Source organism: Tetranychus urticae, chromosome 1, assembly GCF_039701765.1.
Source record: "Tetranychus urticae isolate SD_2017Ah chromosome 1, NJAU_TeUrti_SD_1.0, whole genome shotgun sequence".
Lineage (NCBI taxonomy): Eukaryota > Metazoa > Arthropoda > Arachnida > Trombidiformes > Tetranychidae > Tetranychus > Tetranychus urticae.
In genome coordinates, this window is record NC_142958.1 from 2556524 (window position 1) to 2579422 (window position 22899).

The 22899-nt window shown below is 31.1% G+C and overlaps 2 protein-coding genes and 3 long non-coding RNA genes across 7 annotated transcripts; 2 read left to right on the top strand and 3 right to left on the bottom strand.

Annotated features, from left to right (window-relative positions):
• Positions 1-1053: 1053 nt before the first annotated feature.
• Positions 1054-2251, bottom strand: LOC112540010 (uncharacterized). The gene is made up of 2 exons (XR_003084072.2): positions 2109-2251; positions 1054-2044 (listed from the first exon to the last, which is right to left on the bottom strand). It is a non-coding gene; the product is annotated as an uncharacterized LOC112540010 (long non-coding RNA).
• On the top strand, positions 1693-8360 carry LOC107365133 (alpha-catulin). Of its 3 annotated transcripts, XM_015932615.3 has the most exons (9): positions 1693-1986; positions 2384-2562; positions 3510-3629; positions 4055-4441; positions 4526-4729; positions 4799-4885; positions 4947-5822; positions 5962-6168; positions 6509-8360. In XM_015932615.3, exons 1-9 carry the CDS (start codon positions 1803-1805, stop codon positions 6653-6655), a joined length of 2391 nt encoding a protein of 796 aa, XP_015788101.2. In that variant the 5' UTR covers positions 1693-1802; the 3' UTR covers positions 6656-8360. The 3 variants fall into 3 exon arrangements, with proteins under 3 accessions (XP_015788101.2, XP_025018673.2, XP_089126304.1); XM_025162905.2 differs by lacking the exons at positions 1693-1986; positions 2384-2562 and adding an exon at positions 3155-3274; XM_089270178.1 differs by lacking the exons at positions 1693-1986; positions 2384-2562 and adding an exon at positions 3254-3329.
• A 2041-nt stretch (positions 8361-10401) lies between these two features.
• LOC112540011 (uncharacterized) lies at positions 10402-12054 on the bottom strand. The gene is made up of 3 exons (XR_016200949.1): positions 11529-12054; positions 10916-11333; positions 10402-10818 (listed from the first exon to the last, which is right to left on the bottom strand). It is a non-coding gene; the product is annotated as an uncharacterized LOC112540011 (long non-coding RNA).
• A 453-nt stretch (positions 12055-12507) lies between these two features.
• LOC107365153 (ferric reductase SjCytb561) lies at positions 12508-22833 on the top strand. Its single transcript, XM_015932626.3, has 5 exons — positions 12508-13138; positions 15670-15884; positions 16886-17055; positions 21945-22212; positions 22280-22833. The coding sequence occupies exons 1-4, from the start codon at positions 12922-12924 to the stop codon at positions 22105-22107; spliced, it is 765 nt and encodes a 254-aa protein (XP_015788112.1). The 5' UTR covers positions 12508-12921; the 3' UTR covers positions 22108-22212; positions 22280-22833.
• On the bottom strand, positions 12977-15670 carry LOC149094369 (uncharacterized). Its single transcript, XR_016200950.1, has 2 exons — positions 15457-15670; positions 12977-14004 (listed from the first exon to the last, which is right to left on the bottom strand). It is a non-coding gene; the product is annotated as an uncharacterized LOC149094369 (long non-coding RNA).
• Positions 22834-22899: the final 66 nt, after the last annotated feature.

The window sequence follows — 22899 nt, forward strand, 5'->3', positions numbered from 1 at the left end:
AAGAGTTTTTAATCTCATCAGACTTGGCTCATAGGAGTTGGTCAAACATTAGACTTTTGGGTTCAGTCTGACCAATTTGATGTTTGAGGAAAAGCTTTGCATTATTATTTTACTGACTTGTCTTGTCTATCAAATGATGAAAAGGGTTTTTACTCGATGACAAGGTGTACTAACCAACTGACCATGTTTACGGATAATGAGGTGAAAGCAGAAAGCTCTGTGAGTCAAGAGAATGGCATTAATTAATTCAAATTAACTCAATCTTGGATGAACACAGTGAATAGAGAGGAAAAAAGAAGAGGTATTTTTCATTGTAAACTTTATCCTTCAATGGTGATGATGACAATAATGGGTAAAATGGACACAATAAGTTGATAATAAAGTCCAGTCATGTTTTCCTTTTGGGTTAACTCAATTTTCAAACTGATTGGTAATGATAACAAAAAGGATGAAACAGATGAATAGAAAGGCTATCAGATGAAAAATTGTACCGTAAATGTTGGCTATTTTTTATTTCATTTTCATTTTGCTTGAATTTCAAGTCTATCACTCCCAATGTATTTTTACTGAGTTTGGTGAACAGCTATAATGATTGGAGATCATTGATTGGTATTTGGTTGTTCATAAGAACTCGATAAAAACTGAAAAACTCAATTGAATTTAAAGTTGAATAATTGTGTAAAGTAAGCTGATTAACCGGTTTCATTACCGATTCAGCTCATAGTCTCACTAATCTAGCTTTAAATCATTTTTACTGACATTTTTAGGTTTTGGGTACAAGGGTTGATGCATTTAACCCAATGTTTAGGTTTCTTAGGCCTTTCTTTTGTTCCAGAGACATTTATTGTGACTGAAGCTGATCATGAAGTGGATGAAGCTTGGCCCGGTACTTTGGGTAGCTAATGGATGTAAAATGTAAAGATTGTAATTGATTTGCAAACATTTGTCATTGATTGTCCAAAAGCTGTAGTTGAATTTGGTTTGCTTTTGGTTGTTGCTTTTGTTTAATTGAATGAACAATGAATTTTGAATATAACTTGAATAATTATGAAATTGGTTTGGCTAATTATATTTTATTTCAATTTGGGTTCCAATGGGAAATGAATTGTTACATGTTGAACAGAAATTTTTCAAATATTTCATTGTCATTTTTTTTACTTTAATCAGAATGATACAGGCAATGGTAAAAGTAGTCTCCTGAGTTGAATTTATTGTTCAACTCAATTGATGATGATAATCATGTTCACTGACCATTGTGAGTGGCTAAATTGTAATTTACAAAAATTCATGTCACGTCACAGTGATTCACATTTTCACAGCTAACAGCAACAATCATCATCAAATGTTGTATGATAATAACAATAAAAAATAATAGTACCGATTTCAATACAAATATTTTTGCAACTTGACATTGGGTAAAAGCTACAAAAATAAAAACATGGTTAAGATGGATAGTTAAATTAATGGTCAAAAGAATGAAAATGTTTGGTCGAGTGGAAATGGAAAGTTATTGAACCAATTTACAATTGTAATTCCAGTGGCATGTTAATTTCATCTTATTTTGCTTGAGTTGACCAATTGACATACACACGAAATCTTGATTCAAATTATTGGGTTTACAGTTTCAAAGGGTCGGGTTAAACTTGGTGTAAAGGTTTACCAATCTAAATAACTCTTTAACTCTGTAACTCTGTATTCCCTGGCAATTCTCATGTTGATTTGACTTTACATTTTACTTTTATCGCAGACATTAACTGTTTCCTGTAACCAATAAATTACGGAATCGATTGTGTGATTTAGCTATGATAACTGGAGGTCGTGAAAAGGCGGTCAAAAGTGATAAACATTGCCGTTCCTTGGTCCGTGTTGGGTCATCGATAAACCATGCTGTTGAAAGGTTTGTCTCGGTTGGTGAGGCTATTGGTGATGATAATCCAGAGATTAAGATGGACATGTATGATGCCTGTAAAGATGCCAGAACAGCGGGTAAGTTTACAACAATAAACTTAAGTAATAGAGACAATGTAACCCAAAACAGTGTAACCTAAACAATGTAACAAAATAAAATCACAATGAACCAGATTAGATTAAGTAGTTTGTAAACTGACCTAAGATAATTGTCCAAGCTGCTTTTCAGTTCAACCATCCTCATTAGATTGTGATTAGATGTTAATTAGTAAACTTCAAGTAAACATTTCAATCAAAAACAATTAATAAACAAATTATATGATTGGCTTGACACTAAACCGTTAAAATGAAATTTATAAATTTGAAAATCTCTAAGCAACCCTTTGCTATCATTGCCATCTTTAGATTTGTTTAGTAATTAATGTATTTGCTTCGTGCATTGATAAATGTATATCTTTTATATCGTTTTAAGCAGGTTGTATTTTGGAGCAATTATGTGATTTAACAACTGATTCTGGTAATTATAATGTTCGTTTTTATTCCGATAGAAGTGCTCTTGCCAGATCAGCTCGAGCTTTGCTATCATCGGTTACCAGAGTCCTGTTGATCGCAGATACTGTGGTAGTAAAACAGCTTTTAACAGCAAAAGACAGGGTAAGTGTTTCTTTTGTTTTTAATGTTATATTTTTGGTTGATTTTGGACCAGCCAACCTTTTATTTATGCTTTTAATCACAATCATATTTCATATTAAACAAAGCAAAATGTTGTAAATATTAGATTAATCATATTAGATTAATGTTTAACCAGTTCATATGTATTAGAGTTTAGTGTGTTTAATGGATACATTTGTGACTTCCAACTGTAAACAAACCATAACTATTATTAGATACTCTTAATATTACACTGATTAGACTTTATCATCTCAATTTACTTGACCTTCAATGAGATGTCATCATTAAGGTAGTAAATAAATTTGGCCCTTTTTCCTATTAATCAATCAGAAATTTAATATAACACTTAGTTTTCACTTTATTTTCTCGCTATTTTTATCCTAATGTCAGCAACAAACAACATTTGCCCATAGACATGCTAAATGTTCCAATTGAACTACAATTTCAATTGTATAGCCAATATTATTGGTATTTATTTGATCATAAATGTAACACTGGTCATTATTGCAATTGTAATACCTAACAATGAGTTACATGAGTGTCAAAGTATCATATCAACTACCAAAGAAAGGTCGATGCTAATCAATTATTTAATCTTTCCCTTAACTTACTTGTATTCACCGTCATAATCATCATCATCTTATGGCTATTATACTTTAGTTTGTATTATTAATAATAAGACGATTGAATAGGAGTGAGTAAATAGAGTTAGTTTATTGTTAGGTTTTCTTTCTGTTTACTGTTATTTTGTATGTAATGCACTTATACATTTCAAGTTAATGATGATTGACACAGACAACTCTGAGAATGTTAATGATAACTAACTGATTATATTTTATTAAATTCATTATTATGATTATTATATGTTTATTATCTGTTACATGACTATGGTAATAATTCAACATTTGTTTCCATTTTCCTATTTTTAGGTGTCAATAAGCTTAAATAGGCTTGAAAATGTTGCCAATTTTACCGAGTTTGTGAAAGCTTATGCCATATTTGGTTCAGAGATGGTTGAACTTGCTCATCTTGTTTCTGATCGTTCAAATGTAAGTAAATCGTCATTTAATTAACTCTTATTTCCTTCAATTTTCCCATTGCTTTTCCTGTAAAGTTTAACTCTATTTGTAATCGGCAGAGCATTAATTGTTCATCGTCCAAGTTGGTTGACTTAATCAGACCTCCTTGTTAGTATGACCATCACTGAGCATATTAATGTTACATCAAATTGACCCAACAGGGACAAATTATTTATTCAAATGTAACTGGCTAGTCAAGCCTTGGTAATCAGAATGGTTTAATTTGACTAATAAATAAATCTCAGCTCATTTCACCTGACTTAGAATCTATTTAACTAGAACTCGTTGAAAAGTCAAGAAGTTACAAAGACGGAGTTAAACACAGTTGAACTGAATCTGCTCATTTCGAGATATAAACCTTTTAATAAATTGTTTTCTGTTTATTTACAATTTAGTGTTCTAAAGATGAAAGGAGAAGAGCGGAAATGGGCTCAGCAAGACGATTCCTGGAAAGATCGACCATGATGCTGTTGACTTCAGCCAAAGCTTGTCTTCGTCATCCTGATTGTGAGAGTGCCAAAGAAAACCGTGATACCGTTTTCATTGAGATGAGACGAGCCATGGATTCAATACACAGTGTCATCAAGGACAGTGTCTTACCTCAATTAACCATCTCGGCCTTTAACCTTGATTCCTGTGGTCATCCTCGGCGTTCACATGGACGATCATCTCATGGTCATGTTTCACGTTACTCTTCCAGCAATCGATCTACTCCTGATTGGATGATTGACAATGACGATGAACCTCTAACAACTGCCTTTAATGCAATCAAAAGATTCGAGGCAAGTGTCTATCAATCAATTTTATACTTTAAAATTGTCAATCTATTGAATAATTTACTGATTCACTTTTTCTTTGGTCTACAGGAATGGGTTGAATTAAGCCGCATTACTTTATGTAAAGGACTTTTCAGGGAAAGATTAATAAGTGCCTTTGACGCTTTTGTTGAATTAACCCAAGATTTTACTGATTCAGCTTATACTCGCCATGAGAATCGGGAAAAATTATTACTCCTCTGTGATCGCACTAAAATTGAGCTCAATCAACTACTTCGATTAGGAATTTGCCTTGTAAGTATAAAATGGTCCATGTTAAGTATTCAACTGTTGATGTTTCATTTTCTTTATTCACTTTCCAAGGATGAATCTGGTACAACCAATCCAACTAGTGACTTGGAAGAAGCCATATTACATACACTTCGAGCCGTTAATGATGTCAAACTCCAGGTAACTATATTCATGAGCTTTATAAGAGGAACCAATAAAATAACATTTGCTTTCTTTACAGCTACGTAACACTGCCTTGGAGCAAGCTGATGAATTATTTAGACTTACTGATGAATTTGATATAATAAATCAACTCCGAAATACATTCTTAACGGGTGACCCTGAACGGCTTAATGATTATGTGAAAATATTTTCCGATCACTGTGATCATGTGGGGGAAGTTTGCCGTCTCCTTCATAATGTAACGACCTCAGAAACACTTCAAATCTATTCCAAAATAACTGAAAATCATATAAATGTCTTCAGCCCACAAGTATTAAATGCGTGTTTTACTCTATGTGCTTATCCCAATTCTCGTATTGCCAAAGACAATTTAGAAGTTTTCCTCGATTTTTGGATAATTCTTTACAGTGATGTTCATCAATATGTTAAAGATACTCGAGAATGTTCAACCGGCGTTGATCTATCGGGTAACTATGCTAACTACCCTGGTAATGGTTCATGTTCACAATCTGGTTCCGTCCGATGGCCAGGAATACCAAATACCAAGGGCGCTCAACAAGTACAAGCACAACAATCGGTACAGCAACAAGTATCCTCACAGTCACAACAAACTGTCCAACAGCAGCAACCTGTGATATTAGGACCTAATGGATCAATGGATCCCAATGATCCTTCAATGGGCCATGGTAAAGTACCAGGTTCCGTTGATTTGGAGACTGGTGAGACAGACAAAAACTGGCCTTCCAATAATGCATCAGAGGATAATGATATTGTCCGAAGAGCTAAAGCTATGTCACAAATGGCCTTAAATATGAATCAATTTACTCGAGGAGAAGGTGATTTGAAAACTACTCAAGATTTGTTTACACAAGCTGAGTTTCTAGCCGAAGAAGCCAACAAGTTTTACAAATTGGTTCGCCACTTTTCATACCAGGTAACTGATCTAATAAAACTAACAGTCAACAGTAAACAAAAGAGAAAATTAAGTACAGTTAGAAGTAAAATAATTAGTTATTGACGGTCGTTCCAACTCATTATAACTTTGTTTTCTTATTTTCCACTTGTCAATACAGGTTCCGAGTGGATTGTCCAAGAAAGATCTTCTCGATAACCTTGATAAAGTTCCAACGTTTGTCCAACAATTACAATTCACTGTGAAACAACCAACTGTTGGTAAAGCGGCAACCTTCACCAAAGTTGATAATGTAATTAAGGAAGCCAAAAATTTGATGATGTTTGTTTGCAGTACGGTCGATAGCTGTATAAATTGTGCCTCTAAGGTAAGTGGTTCAATAAATTTACTATGTTCACGGTCAATGTTGATTCTAAGTTAATAAGACTCTTGATTATGAATAATAGTGCAATAAACACTAAATAGTGATCAAATAGTAAACATTATAACATTAGCAATTTGATTTATTGATAGTTTCACATTTTCAACAACTTTGTTGACTATTTTCAGTGACATCTATTGGATTGATAGTTTAATAGGGAAAAGAAGCACGATTTTTAAAATGTAGAAACCAATAAACTGAAAAAATGTGTGAATGTTGAGTATTTTTTAATGAATTGTAAATAGCAATTTAGTAAATTGTTTTGCCTTGTGATTTTATCTCACAGTTTAATCTTGATATGGGTGCTGCTCGAGCTCGATCACGGACATTATCACCCTCAGGACGACATGGTGAAGATGACAGTGGATATGAAGGAATGTCTTCTGGAATGGGATCGAAAAGTGGAACGGCGTCTTCTGATCCCAACATTTGACAATTAGGGATCGGCTCTAGACGGGCCAAACCTCAACAATCTGGTGGTGAATCAAGAAGAACTCGCGTTTCGTTTTTACTCTTTTAGGGTCAAAATCTTAGGATCACTTGTCAATATAATTTTGGTCATCACTTTTCGTTCATATCACCAAAGCACCATTTAAACCTCCTACACAACAAACACTCACACACTCGCAATGTTTAATTTTTACCCGACACACATCACCAAAAATCAGTTAATCCAAGTCCAACCCCATAAATCAGAATACATTGGGTCATCTCTTAACCAACTGCCTATCTAACAATACTAACATCTGACTCTTCCTTTTGCGCTTAAAGCTGAATGAATGGAATCGGGTTTAGCTTTAAATTAATCGTGTGAAATTTTGAACAGCAATATATTAGATTTTTGCTCTGTTATGTAATCATGATTAACAAAGTTTAGATTTATAATTTAGGTTGTGAAGGTTTATCATTGAGAAGTTGATAGACACTATACTAAACCATTTAATAACAAGTAACTGCCATATTTGTTAGCTTTTTCAATACTAAATTTAACTATTTTGTAAATACAATTATAATATTACAATTTGTGTATATTATAATATTAATATTAATAGCATTACCATGTAAGATTATGGTAAATTAGTAAAATGTTGATCATTGATTATGTTTGTGTGAAAGTATTTTAAGCTGAAAAAAGGTAGATTTTGTTAGCCACTTGTTACAATAACTGCTTCTTTGCTCAACCAACAAAACAATTCTGATTTCCATCATTTCGATTCTCCCTGATTTAGTATTAACCCAATTATTATTTATGCACCAAACACAATCTCAATTAATATCCAAGATTTTGACCCTGACTACAAAACGCGACTGCAAATCAACTCTTCTTAATTCAAACCGATTGTTCAAAGTGAAATGTAAACTCAAAATGATCAAGAGCATTACCGTAATTTGGTACATAATTGAACCTGGCAACATTTAATTGTCAGCATTTATTGCCAATATTTGTTGAGTTTCTCGTTCAATTGTATCAAATTAATCAACGATGTTAACCTTTCCTGTGGCAGGTTAGGGGATGTTGTTGAGATGCTCTAACCTCTAACCCGTTTACCCAAAACTCAACTAAATACTCAACCCTTACATTTATTTAAATGAGTTTCGCCAATCTGAGTTTAACCTTTAATTTTCCTCCAATCAATCTTCCTGAATCCCTAATCAACCCACAAGATTCCTTAATCAGAGGTAAAAGGTCATTTTGAGTATGATTTCACTTGTCTCCTCAAACAAGCTCAACCATCATTGACTCTTGTTTCTGTTTAGTTATTGTTAAACCATTTGATTGTTGTTAATGGGAGACACAAATTAGTTAACAAACATAACCACAACAATAATTAACATTCATGGTGAAAACACACACAATTTTACACAAATGATCAATTTAATTGAATCTGACCCAAGTAATAATATTATTACGTTTGAATACAATTTAATCTTGCTTTTCAAATGTTTTAGCCTAAACTGTTCAATTATTACCAAAGTAACTATTTGATACATTTAATTATCAATTGTTCAACCAATTTTTCTCAACTAGTTTTCAGTTCAACAATTATTTTTCTTTTTCCTCATCAAATTGTTTATAAATATATATAAATATGTTAATAATTTGTCAATAAATTGCATTTGTTTAATGCATTAATAAACTGGTGTAGCTTTCATTGAAACAAAACATGGAGATGATCACTTGATGGTTGAATCAAATGAGTAAAAGGTTTGAATCGTCTTTAAACTCATCATTATGTGATTGAACAGGCAACAGGTAAGTAAACATGATATTTATATGATTTGATTGTTTCATCAACTATAAATAAATGATAAGCTTGATGATGATGATGATGAGATTGTTTTTATTTTCTTTCACTGAATTTCACTCAATCAAAATTGACGGTTTCAGTTTATGAGTTTATAAGGTAACAATGAAACTTACATTCAACAGCTTCCAATTGATTCAATGATCATTTACACAGTTTGATTAAATCTCATAAGGAAACGGTTAAAATAACAATTTAAATTGAAACAATCAAATGTTTGAATAATATCAGCAACAACAAAAATGGTAAAACAACTTTAAATCTCAATCTTGCTTGGATTAGTTTATTATTTTTAATCCAAACCATTGATATTGTATAACAATCATCTTGTAATTGAAATTTTACTAAACAAAGGCTAAGATTTGCATGAACGGATAATTAGATGTATTGAACAGAGTTGGACAGCTCATGATGAAGTCAGAAGCAACAAGTTTGATTACAACTTCAATACCGTTGGTTCTGTCATAATCTGGTTTATAATCTGGGTTGTTATGTATCCATGAACATAGTAAAGGTAATTTTGAAAATTCAGTTTGGTCTTCTCTCTGATTTATTTGGCTTTTACCGAGAAACATCCTTCAATGTGTCTTACAAGGGAAGTGACCTTGCTTGTACGATCATTTTCGATTTTTTTCGAGTTTATATTGTAGAGGGCAAAAAATAATTAGACACGTATTTTTGCTTTTTTTACGCCGGTGCGCGGTTATTGATATTTAGGCACTTTAAAGTGAAGATTCTGCATTGAAATCTATTGAAGTCACTGAAAAGTGATTCACAATTTTTTAAGATTTTTTCATTTTTCTGCTTTTCATTGTTTTACTTGCTTCTCAGTGACTGCAATTCATTACTATTTTTAATTAAAAGTGCCTAAATATCAATAACCGCGCACCGGCGTAAAAAAAGCAAAAATACGTGTCTAATTATTTTTTGCCCTCTACAATATAAACTCGAAAAAAATCGAAAATGATCGTACAAGCAAGGTCACTTCCCTTGTTAGGATGAAAGGCCTGAATGAGGTTGCTGGATGTTCCTTATTTGTCTGTACAAATGATTCCACGGTTTTTCTAGTAACCGATTCAAATGTTCAGTCAATTATTTCTGATATTAATATCTAAGTCTTTTGTTCATTGCTTTTATTAAGTTCTATTAGTTAAACTGGTTGTTGAAGCGACAATACAACTGGTAAATATTTAACGGTCGATGTCAGGCAATGAGGCTTTTGATACTGTATTTGGGTTAAGCATTTGAATTTTAAGGTTTACTTAACCTTGATTTGTTTAAATTGAAGCTTAATTTCGTTTAATTAATTACATCAACTGCTAGTTGATGATAAATTTGGGTTTAATGTGAAAAATTACCAGATTTTTAATGTAACCTTTACGTTTGGTTGGTGTCTAAACCGTTCCAATGAATGTCTCTAAGTGTGACTTATCTAGTTTGTTTCCTGCGACAATTGTTGTATATTTGTAAATTATTACTCGATTATTAGCTGATCCAGTTAATTTGGGTGACTTGATGCAATTCAAATGCATAAGTATGTAAACAGAGAAAGTGAAATCCTTGACAAAAGCATCAAATCAAATATGTGTCTAGCATTACTAGTTATGATTATTACAAGAGTGCGTCAATGTCAAAGTAATGATAATAATGCATATTTAATCATTTTCCTGTTTCAAATGATTCACTGGAATGAATATGAAACGGCTCTCTGAATAGAGATCAGAATCTGAAAAGGTTTGGAAAAATTGTTATTTGTTTTCCTTTGTTCAACCTGGAATTGTGTTTTCTTATGGCTTTTTGTATTACTTTTAAATAAACTTAAACATGACTGGTTTCAATGGATTGAAACAAACACACAAACCTTCAATTATATTATTAAATCAACAACTGATAATTTATTAATATTCAACTTTTATTCAATCAATTGTTTAACCTACTAAATATAGCTAAAACAAATAATTGTGTAGCTGCTTGTTGTCAATCAAAAAGTTGAATCCAATGAAAAAAAGGAGGAATTCAATTCATTGACATGAATGTCACCAAATACACTCAAACAAATCAATAAATGATTAAGTATGAAAGGCTATCCGAAGATTAATAATAACCTAATCAAAACTTGATCAAATTCAATATGTTTGATAGCCATTAAAGCAATGATCATCAAAATGGTCTCCATAATTGACAGAGAAGACAGTTGGTCCAGAAATCGTTAAAAGCTGCCATTTGTTGGTTAACCAATTTGTCGATTGTGATCAGCGTCAAATAATCGTTTATATCCAAATGTTGAACACTGAAAAGGAAACCATAATTACTGTGATTAGGTTGGTTAAACAAGGATTATCATGGTTAGAATATGAATAAACAATTAAGTAAACATGTATACACACCTTAAGCCACTCTATTTTTTTGCTGTTGAATTAAAATTTCAAACTCTTTTTCCTTGTCATTCTCCATTATAATCATCTCCATTATCATCATGTTCATCATCTTTTTCATGCATCCCCTTTCATTTTCAGGTTTACAATTTATAATGGAGAGAATAGAGTAACTTTCTCTAATTGGACTGATTAGGTTCAATTAGAGTTAATTGAAAGTTCATTCTCATTGTGAGGGTTCAATTGATGCTGGTGTTTATTATTATTTTTCATTATAAATATAAACACCATCAGACGAAAGAAGATTGTTACCAAAAACCAAGTTACGATTGTTTGCACAATAAAATACAATTTTTACGATCAATGGACGATGTTGATGATTCCAAGATTGGTTAAACTTTCACACGCAGATAAACCTAATAACACGGATCTGACAAGGAAAAAAATTCAATGATAGTGATGGTTTTTTGTGCATCAAATGAATATAATGATGATGATGTTAAATGGTAAACAATAAAGATTGACTTGAAAATTTTTTCATTTCCCAACTTTCACACTTTCAAGTGGTGACATTTTATAAATAAAAACAGATTGAAACTCTAAATTGTCAAAAAGTGATGATTACCAGGCTGACTTTTTGTTAGGCCTGAAATGGAGATAAAAAATCTGTCATACACTCGCTTGAAATCTATTAAATGATTTTGACCATAATAGATGTGTTTGTAGTTAATTAACATCATTCCAACATTCATTAGATGACACAAAAAAACTATGAATGGCTCATGAATAAAGGAATATCAAATAAATGGAAAAAAATCTTCAGCTTTAAGATGAACAAAGAGAGAAAAGGAAAAACTGGAAATTGGAAGGAATTTGAAAAACTTAAAGGTGAAAAGATTATCCAGTTTGATTAAAGGTATTATGTTGATGAGTTGATCTGTTGATAGAAAAATAGTGATGATGATTATGACCAGGTAACCGATTTTGAGGCAAGATCAAGCTTGATCGAGTCAAAATCAAGTCATACAAGAGTGTGAGTCCGAAAATAAGGGCAACAAGAGGAACACACGCGATCAACAGAATCTATTGAAGAAGCAACAGAAAAAGGCGATGATGACGATGATGATGGAGATGAAAATGATGATAATGATGATGAGAGGAAAGTAGAAAAAAATAGACACAAAAAACAGAAAGAAAAAGATGAACCTGAAGAAGAGATTAACTGATTTCTGGTGAAAGAAATGATTAAGCTTTTTTTCTAAGGTTAATTTTTTCTCCATTAGGTGGCGTTCACTCCTTTTTTTATCAACTAATTATCGCAATTAACTAATGAAATAAGGAATGAATAATTAATAATCGGTGTTCATCTTCGGTTTAAAAAGATATAATCAAATGATGATGATAAAAGTTTAACAATTAACCTTTTAAGAAGAGAAAAGAAGAAACATTTTGATAACAATTTTCTTCTTTTAGACATTTCTCTCTTTCTTTTCCTCTTTCTATCTTTTCTTCATTCCATTTACTTGCCAGTCAAGTTTTATTCTCACTCACTCACTCAATCTTCAGTCTTCCTGAATTCAACATTTACTCAACCATTTACAGATTACTGTTAGTTAATCACAATTCAATTTTTAACCAGCAACAAGTTGAGATTCAATTGAAACTCAACTCTTCTTCAACCCAACATTATTCAAGAAACCAACTGTTAAGTGACCTTTCATGTGAATTTTTAACAATTCACTTTCAGTTTTTTTTCTGCTGGTTAACCAATTGTTCAATTTCACTTCTCAAACCACCGTAATCACCATTAATTCGTGCTATGAAATTCAGTGAAACTTGATTCATCGCATAATAATTTATAAACACTTTGGATTATACCAACAATCAACTGGAAAAGGCAATTCCAGTGTGGTTTGTGTGAATCTCATTATCTGTGTAAACTAGATACAACAGGATAAACTTTTCTCTTCATTTTAATTGTAACTTTACTGTTTAACTGTGCAATTAACTGACCAACTATGGAAGGACCATCAACATCTACTTCTTCTGGAGGGCGATTTTTTTTCGGTGTACTCTTCACAATCTCTGAATTGTTGCTCTTTGGTTCTGTATCATTATTTGTCTATTGGGTTATCTGGCATGATACAGGTTTTGCTTGGAGCAAAAATCGCAATGAACAGTTCAACCTTCATGCCATTCTCATGATAATTGGATTTGTATTTCTCAATGGACAAGGTAACCATTTGATAGATAATTAACAATTAATTTTCAATAACTTATCTACAGTGAATCTAAAAAGATTCAATGACAATGAAGAAGAAGGTGAAAAGAAGAATAAGTTCATGATGAAGATTTGTTATCTCTGTTTATCCAGTTTAAATTCATTTTTGGAGCCCTTTAATCGTATCAACACAATCAATGTTATTAACCATTTAACCAGCAAATGATAACAACAGGCTACTATTCAATGTTCAATCCAATGGGAAGTATAACAATTGAATTAATACAATGATAACGATCTTCCGTGAAATTTACTCTTGCAATTCATTTTATTTTTGGCTGCCGTTAACTCTTCACTTTTTTTCACCATCAATCGTTGCTCCTTCAATTATGTAATTGATCAACAAAATTTTCAGTATCAGCTGGCGAGTGCATCATTATCCTTAGCTTTATTTCACAATAACAGTACCATCTAATTGTATCCATTGATTAATCAATTTGAAACAGTTTAAATCAATCTCCTTCTTTTTGAACAGCAAGTATCCTGAGTTGTTAACCAATATTCATTTGCTTTCTCATTGTTCCTCAAGTAGTTCAACTATTCCAGGCTTCTTATTTTTTCATGATTGGACTCTAATTAATTGGTCAATTTTGATGTTACTGGATTATCAATTCAATGAATTCCATGAACCAAACGTCAGTTATACGATCAATGTTCGCCTTTTTTAACACTCCAACCAAGTACCAAACTAGCAGGCTGATTTGTTGGTATTAATAGAAACTTTGATTGAAAGTGATTGTTTGATTATCCTTTTTTTTGTCGCCTGGTCTATCCATTTAATTTGATCCAATCAACAATCAATTATTGTAACCAGATGAGACTGTAAAGGGACGAAAAAAAAGGGTTTCATTAGTTTCAAGTCGATATTCAAAGAAAAAACAGTTTCATTATTATGAAGTTAATGGTAATTCAAGATTGAAAACAATCAAGTAAACAATGGATTAATCAAACACAAGCAGAGATACAATTAGTGAAATGAACTAGTAAACATAATACATTGTACATTATACTAATGGCAATGATAAAAGACAATTCATTCAGTAGATGTTCAAGATTTTCATTTACAAAATATTACCTTAAATTAAACACCCTTGACCTTGATATAACAATTATAATGAGAAAGTTTGGAAGAAAAAATTTGTTGGAATAATTTTTCTTTGATTTCATTTTTCCACCTTTTCACCCATTATTATGATTATCATCTTCTATGTAACTAATCCAGAGAGAAGGTAAGAAATACGATGAAAATGCTAAACATGGCGATAATGACGAAAAGATGTTAACCTTGAGGAAATAATTTGTTAGGTAAAAGCTGAAAACGAGAAAACATGAAAAGTTCATAATCAGGATAAAGTCTATTGCCTGTTTCACTCAACGCTATTCATTTCACTTGCACTTAAAACTTCACTTTCAATTCAACTTATCATGTGATTCAGTCTCTTGATGCACTTTTGTAATAAACTAGAAGCTGAATATGATTAGGAATTGGCTAAAATTTTTGATCAGATAGTTCAAATGACTTTACAATTATTCAGGTTTTCATAGAAACTTGCAGAAACTTGATTGTTTTGCAAAGCTTAGGGAAACCTTTTCATTTTATTCAATCGGTTTAATCGTCAAATGACAACAGTTTATCGTTAATTGCTGAACCATAAATAAACATGATCAAAAGAATCTTAATGTAAGTTGAAAGGTAGCCAAGGTAAAGGTCATGATTAACAAAAGATACGAGTCAATTGACTCTAATGAGAACAGGAAACTTGATTGTGATCAGTGGTAAACATTTGGATATATTTGAACATTTGAAATGTTATCAACAATTAAAAAATCTATCAAACCAGAAAACCTTTTCAATTCAACTTTGAGCGATATAATCTTGAACAATCATTTACTAACAGCATTTGATAGCCTTTTATAAACTGTTAACCAGCATTTCAAGTTAATCATTGTCCTTTTATGTATTATCAGTGTTTCAAACCAATCAATTAGAATCAATTAATGAATGCTCATTCCAAGCTTGTTATGAAATTTAATAGATCATGTGTTCCGCGTTAAATAACCTGATTACCTTATTAAATTGGTTGACATTGAATGGTACATTGAAAAAATCATCTTCATCTTTTTTTTCCTTCTTCATCATCTTAACCCTGTTTATCCGGTTCCCTTCAAGACACACTTATTAATTTGCCTTTTTTTAAACAAATTTTCTCCTTATTTATGTTTATATTCACAATTTACACACAAACACACTCAAAAAAAACATACACTTTACCTTGACTTGCATTTGGAATCCGGTTCCTGAATTGTTTAACTACTGTTGGCTGGATAACTGTTGATTCTGACTCTGACACTTGGTATCATTCTCTTGATTACCATTTAATCCTTACTGTACTGGTAATATTGAAACTGTTTAACTGCTGGTTTTGATGGAAAAAATATGTTCACCTTGACAATCCTGGTTCTCATTAAACCCATGATACTTTAGCAATGCTGGTTTACAAATTACTCCACCGATGTCGTAAAATATACGTCAAGATTATCCATTGTATAATATTTGTCTGCTCCATATCAGCCATTACCATTGGTATGGTTGCTGGAATCCAAGCTCAACATAACATGGCTCCAGGCGCTACAATCAGGCACTTTTATTCCCTCCATTCATGGGTTGGTTTAGTCGCCATCGGACTCTTTGCTCTTCAGGTAAAAAAATCTGCAAAAAAATAAAAAATAAACTCAATTAACGGTCGAATCAATTGAAATTAAATCCAAGATCAATGTAAAGCTTACCCGGGAAAATTTTTCACAGAAACTGACCTTTCACTGTTGCCATCTTCCGATAAAAGGGGGAAATGATTGTCTTTATTTTTGATAAAAGGCAAAGATGGCGTTGAAAATGACAACACAATTTTTGTCTTTGTTAATGTTTTGTTGATTATAATTTTGATTTAAATGATGAGTTGATTGTTAAATTATCAAATTATTTATTGTGTTAAATAGGGTAAATATCTCCAAATTCAACATCATACTTGTCAAGCTCAGTGAATAATTATCATTCAATGATTTCTCTGCAAAGATTATCAACCACAATGGAACATTTGTTTTCTTTTTGTTATACTTTGTTAACTTTAATCATGAGTTTAGTGTTAATTAATGGTGTTTAAGGTTTGAATTGGGTAAGTGTAATATTATTAATTTAATGGTGGTAATGATGGTATAATAGTGAGTGATTCACAATGAGAAAAATACATTGACAACAAGCATTGGCTTTTAAGCTTTCCAAGTTAATGTAGCAGACAAGAAGAGAAATTATCTAATCATCACCATCATTAGATCAATTACTTTTAATTATTTACTGTCAACACTCACACTTTTAAGCAGTTAACAGCTAAACTCTTTAACTGCTATTTTAGTCAAAACAGACCATCATTATTCAAATTAACAATCAACTGATAGACTTAACAATAACACATTACAATCTTAAATTTCAACTGCTACAAGCTAACGTTACATTGAAAGAGTGTTGGGTAAATTTTTAGGAAATTTGATTTTTTTCAGCTTATTGTTTCTTCCATTCTCATTAGAAACAGTTCATTTGACTTTCAATTGATTGTGATTCTCAGGCTTTTGCAAAAAAAGACGGCCTTTAAAAGTTCATTATCATGTTAACAAGTTCTTACTAATTGTTCCTTTTTTTATTACAGTTTGTTGCTGGTTTTGTTTCATTCTTGATCTTACTCTGCTGTGATAAAGCAACAGCCAATTTCCGAGCTCGACTCTTACCTACTCATGTCACTTTTGGCCTGATCATTTACAGTTTAGCTGTAATTGCATCAATTTCTGGTTTACTTCAAGTTGCGAGATCAAGATTAAGGTAAGTTCATTAAACTGACTCAATTTAAATACACACAAACACACACCAACAATCAGTTTATCGTTTATGAACAATTTACAAGCAACAAATCCTTGGATTGTTAAAAATCGATCAAATCAATTTACCCAGTTAGTTTGCAGGTTTAAATCTTGAACAATCTCCAAATTTATAACCAATCAATGAGCCAGACATTAAACCTATCAATTAGCTAATCAAATAGTAGGTTAACTTGATATATGATTACAATAAACAGCTTGTAATTTGAATCACTTAGTCGCTTGTCCTCTCCAGGCCTGAAATCATTAACCAAACAAAACAAATCATTTTTACAAATTACCAAATTGTAATTAACTGTTAAAAAGTGTATTGCATTGTTAACACCATCGAGATAAACTAAATTTTCATTAACCATTAACTCGTAAGTTGAACCCATTTATCATTAGCTAACTGCTAGGTTTTTAATTACTCTTGATCAAAATCCAACAACACGATTAAACAGATTTGATTAGCTACTTGATATCCAAACCTAGCCTCAATCAACATTATAACTGAATGGTTATCATTGCTATTATTATGCCATTAAATACCAAGCCTGAGTTTCACTAATTGTTGGTTAACTTTACTCTGGACTTTTCCTGATTCTCATTGATTTGCAAGTTTATTGCTGCTACAAACTTGAAAAAATTGTATTACATTGGATAGGAAAAGGAGGAAAATTAAAATTTAGGTTGAATGAGAAACAGTTAAACCAACAATTGTAAACCTTGAAAACGGTTAAATTACAATTTAACAAAATTATAAATATACATTTAAATATATAAATGTTTAATTGTATGAAGGAAAATTTGCTAAATCAAGGTTTCATTTTGATCATTTATTTAGTCAAAAATTAATCTTGTTTTTAGCCTTGCTTTCAAAACCTTTAGCCAAACCAGAATTTATTTCAAGATAATTCATAGATAGTTGAGCGTTTCAATGATTGAACAAATTGACAATTTGTCAGTAAATGATAATTCAATTGATGATCAACGTAACGTAACTTTGTAATGGCATTTCATTGTAATCATTTAAAAGTGTTCAAAATGAAGAATTAGCAAATCTATTACAATTTATTTGCCAAAAAAATGGCAACTTTTACAGTTGATTTATAATTTTTGTAGGACAAGAATCAATAAATTGTTATTAGTCTCGACTAATAATGAACTTGGTTAATGTTAACCTTAACATTTGCTCATCCAAAATTAACTGTTGTTTCAACTAATCAAGATCAACAAATTTAAGATTTAAAAATTGATCAAAATTTATGAAATTAACTCTTAAGGTTAACTTGATTAAAGCGCTTGACAAAAAGATTCATTTTTCAATTGAAAGTTGATTTAAGACACTTTCTCATCTAAATAATAAACCCTTTTATTTTCACAATCAACCAAATAATTGTGTATGTGAGAGTGTAAAATATAAATAATCAACTTTAATAAGGTTGAACTGTGTGATTACAAATTCACTCAATTGAACAATTTATCGTTTGAATGCTCTATGAACAAGATGATGATGATGAAAAGAGTTTCTGGATTTTCTCTTTTTTTCATATCTTCTTTTGATGATGAAAATAAGCTGAGTGACCCAAATTTTAAAATGATCAGCAATGTTGATGGTTAATTGTGAAGGAAAGGGAAAAAAACGGTGAAGATGATGTTGATATAGTTGGTTGATTGCTGATGGTTACCGGGTATCAACTACAACAATTGATCAACTGTAAGTTTAACTTTTTCATATTAATAAAAGGCAAGAATGAGAAGCGCGGAAAAGTGGCCTTTTTTTATCAACACAAGTGCGTTTATTGAAGCAAAAATAGTCACACAACTTGCATGGACAAGTTGAATAGCTTTTTCATACCTTCAATCAACTGATTTCACCTAAAAGAAGGTTGATTAGATGAAAACAAAGGTAAATTGTTTCTCCTTCATTATTGAAATCATTTGCATTTGTTCAAGATTTACCTTTTTTTGCTTCCAACTTGATCAAGTTGAATACAATTTTTGAAGCAAATTTTCATTTTTAAGATTGAAAAATATTCCAATTTAATTGTATTCTGCTTCATTTGTTTATCATGTAATTTATTGCTTCCATGATGACAACAACGCCGAGGACAATTTATTAATAACTTTGATTCCGAAGCAAATTTGGATTGTTCATTGTTCATCTCAGACTTTAAAATACAATTTTACTTCATTTTAATTGTTCTAACTCCTTTTTTTGTGTTAAAAAAGGTGTTATTGTTATCATTGATTTTATTGCTATTATTATTGTTATCATTAATTTCCGCCTTCACTTTTACTTGATCCAATTCAGTTTCCGAGTCTAATTGTAATTAAGTTGATTGAGTACTAAATGATCAAATGATCCTTACATCATGAGTAACTTATTGTTTGTCAGTTTTAAATTGTAAACATAATCATGTATTATCATGAAAACTGACTGATGTGTAGGTTGCGAGTTTCACCTTTTCAATTGTTTTCACCCTTTTCAAATGATATGTAAAACTGGCGTTTAATATCACTTTACAATTGAAATTATACTAAACAAACTAAATTAACTAATGAAACATTTTAAATGAAGTCACCATTAGGACATTAAACCCAATTTTGATGTTTAAAGCCAATCCATTAAACCATTTCAAGTCAATCAATGTGAAAATGTCTTTAATTGTTGTCATTAGCAATTGGGTTTACTTTAAGGTGAAACCTTTTGTGACTTTCATTTTCTCAGAGTTTCTTGCCAATTAATTAATCGCAACAATTAGTTGATTAAAACGTTATTTGAACAAATTTCAATGATGAGTTTAAATTGTAATGATTAACCTTCAACATTAACCAGTTATTGTACATAATAATTTTCAATTTTTTCATTACAACTAAATTAACTTATCACCAACCTTGACTATCAAATCAAATAAAATCCAATTTGCCAACTATCATTAACTCTATCAGCACTTAACTGTCTTTAAATTGTTAACCAATTTTTCCCATCAAACAATTTCAAAGCCTTTCAATTTTCATACTAAATTTGTTTTCAATCAATTCCCGATTCTTGGAGTTTTAATGTTAAAGGTTGATTAATTTTCTGACCAATAATGAAATCTATTCACTTAATTATGAGCTCATTTGGTGTGGGTTCATGTCACTCAATGTCAATCAAATGTGTATATTCACCTGCGATTGTCGTTCATATTCAAATGGTTAAGCTTGTTGTTAGACAAAATTGTTGGTCTAAACCTAAAGTGAATTAATAATGAATTAATTGTGATCAGAGGTAAACATTATGATGAGCATGAAGCAGATGAACAGATTAAACGGTTCAATCAAGTTAACCAAACAATTGATTAACCAGCAAGTCTAAACCGTTATTCAATCAACTGTCATTTATGGTTAATCTTGAAACAAACTGTTGAAATTTGTTGAAAGTTGCTGCCAGTTTTCAATTGAACCCAAAATAACAAGTAAAATATTAATTATTATTTATGCTGTTTTTCAAAATGGGTCAAGATCAAAGAATGATTTGACCACTTTCAATGTACATTTCAATGTTAAGTTGAATATTGTTTCAACCTTTATCTTCAATTTACTTCAACAATATATCATTATTTACCTTTTGTCAATTTTTGAATAACATTGTTGAGCAAAAATAATACAAATTGACCCAAAAATGTTATGAAGAGTCTTGAAGACATTTCAACAACTCAATAAAAGGTGATTACACATAATTTAATTTCATCCTTAACCTTTTATATCCATTAATCCTTCATTTGTCGAAGCCTAAAATTGATTTAATCTTGATAAATACTTTCAATTTGACTCATTATATTCCAGTTTATCAAGCCAAAAAATGAATTAAACCCAACATCATCTTACTTTGTATTGTAACCAGATTGGTGATTATGATTCTTAATGACTAAAGTTAATTTGGTTCATTTCAACCAATGTGAGTTGATCACTTGGTTGACTTGCATTGATCAGGTTTCAAGTAATTGCAATGATTCTGTGAGTTGCGATCATCAAGTCTAAGCTTCTAATCATCAGGATTATTTTACATTATTATCGTGTTAACAAATTGACTTTTAATCACAATGTTGGTCTTAATAAATATTCAAATTTAAGACGGACATTCATCATTAACCTCAACCTAATAACATGATACATGAACACATTGAATCCTCTCTTGAAGAGTTTCATATTTTTGTTTCTCTCATCCTCTGAAGCTTAATAATCATTATTTACTGCTCTCCTTTTATTCAATTTTCACTGTATTACATGATTGCTATTATTGATGTTGATACAAATCAAATTGAGTTGCCTAAAGGATTTAATCATCATCATCTCTTGCCTCACTATTAATAATTTTGTTGCCTTTTCAAAGGAGAAGCTAACTGAATTGAAAATGAATAATTTGTTGTAAAGAAGAGATGAGAATGAAAAAGTATCCAAAAACTAGATCAATCAGACCCTCTCTTTAACCCAACGGGATCTTTAACCCTAGTAGGTAAGCGAAGCTGAATATCACTTAAAATCTGGTTTTCATTACTTTTTCACCTTCTTTCAACCCTGTTCATCATTCAAACCAATCATCGTCTTCAACATCCCTTACCTTGTTATATCAATATGATGTTAAAGACAGACTTACAGATATATACATAAATAATGGGTCATGTAAGGGGCTTAAACTTGTATTTTGTTCATAAATGATTATCATCATGTCCTGATAAACATGGAATTGACTTGAACACTTTAAATGTTCCCAATTTTTGTTACCAACTCTTCTTAACCTCTAAAGTTAATTTGATTCTGATGATTTAACATGATTTGTCTTTCTCTCTCTCTCTCCCTTAACAGTGGTAAAGAAGGTAAACCCAATTATAAGGAGTTTGAAGAGCCAACAATTATTATTAACGCCGTTGGATGCTGTTTGATTGGATTGGCCATTTTACTTCCATATATCATTCGTAATTGTGGACAAAGATCACGGCACAGTCCAAATTTCCATATATCACATTAGTCCTACTTACAAGATGCGTGAACAAAAAACAAATCAACTAAATTAATTACTAAATCAAGTGAAAAGATAAATCATCTCAATCTTTTTTTTATCGCCTCACAAAAAGTAATCATTTTAATAACAATTTTAATTTTCAGTTACTAATGTCAACCTTTTTTGTCTCTTTTTTCAGGCCATCATAATCATGATCATCTCATTTGACCAGTTCATCAATCACCACAATCATCAACCAATAAATCAACAAGCTCATCATTTTTATAACGCATTTACCTTTTCATCATTTTTCACTGGCAAAAATTTCTCAATCGTTCCAGTTTCCAGGGAATCCATATTTTGATGAAACAATTTAATTTCTCATGTAATTCTTGTAATAATTAACGCTGGATTGAGTCACGTTTCTATTATTGTTAACCACCAATTGATGCGCCGCTGGATTCATTGGATTCATGTTTGACTTTGACTCGACTCTCATCAACAATTGCTTACACTTTTACAAGGCGTTTATAATGAAATCTAATGAGTTACATTTTGTAATCACAATTGAAATTGTTGCTATTAACCTTAAATTATCAAAAAATGATGCTCGAGATTCACTACTATCATAACCCTGGACTCCAACAACTATACTTTTATAATACTTTGATTGTTATTTGTATTAATCTAAACTTGTTTTTGTCTTTTCTATTTGTTTAATTTGTCTGTATAAATATGATTATTACAACAAAACATGTTTCACTTGAAATTTATTTCGCATGCTACTGAGAATTACCTTGAGTTGAGCAAAGGTTTAGG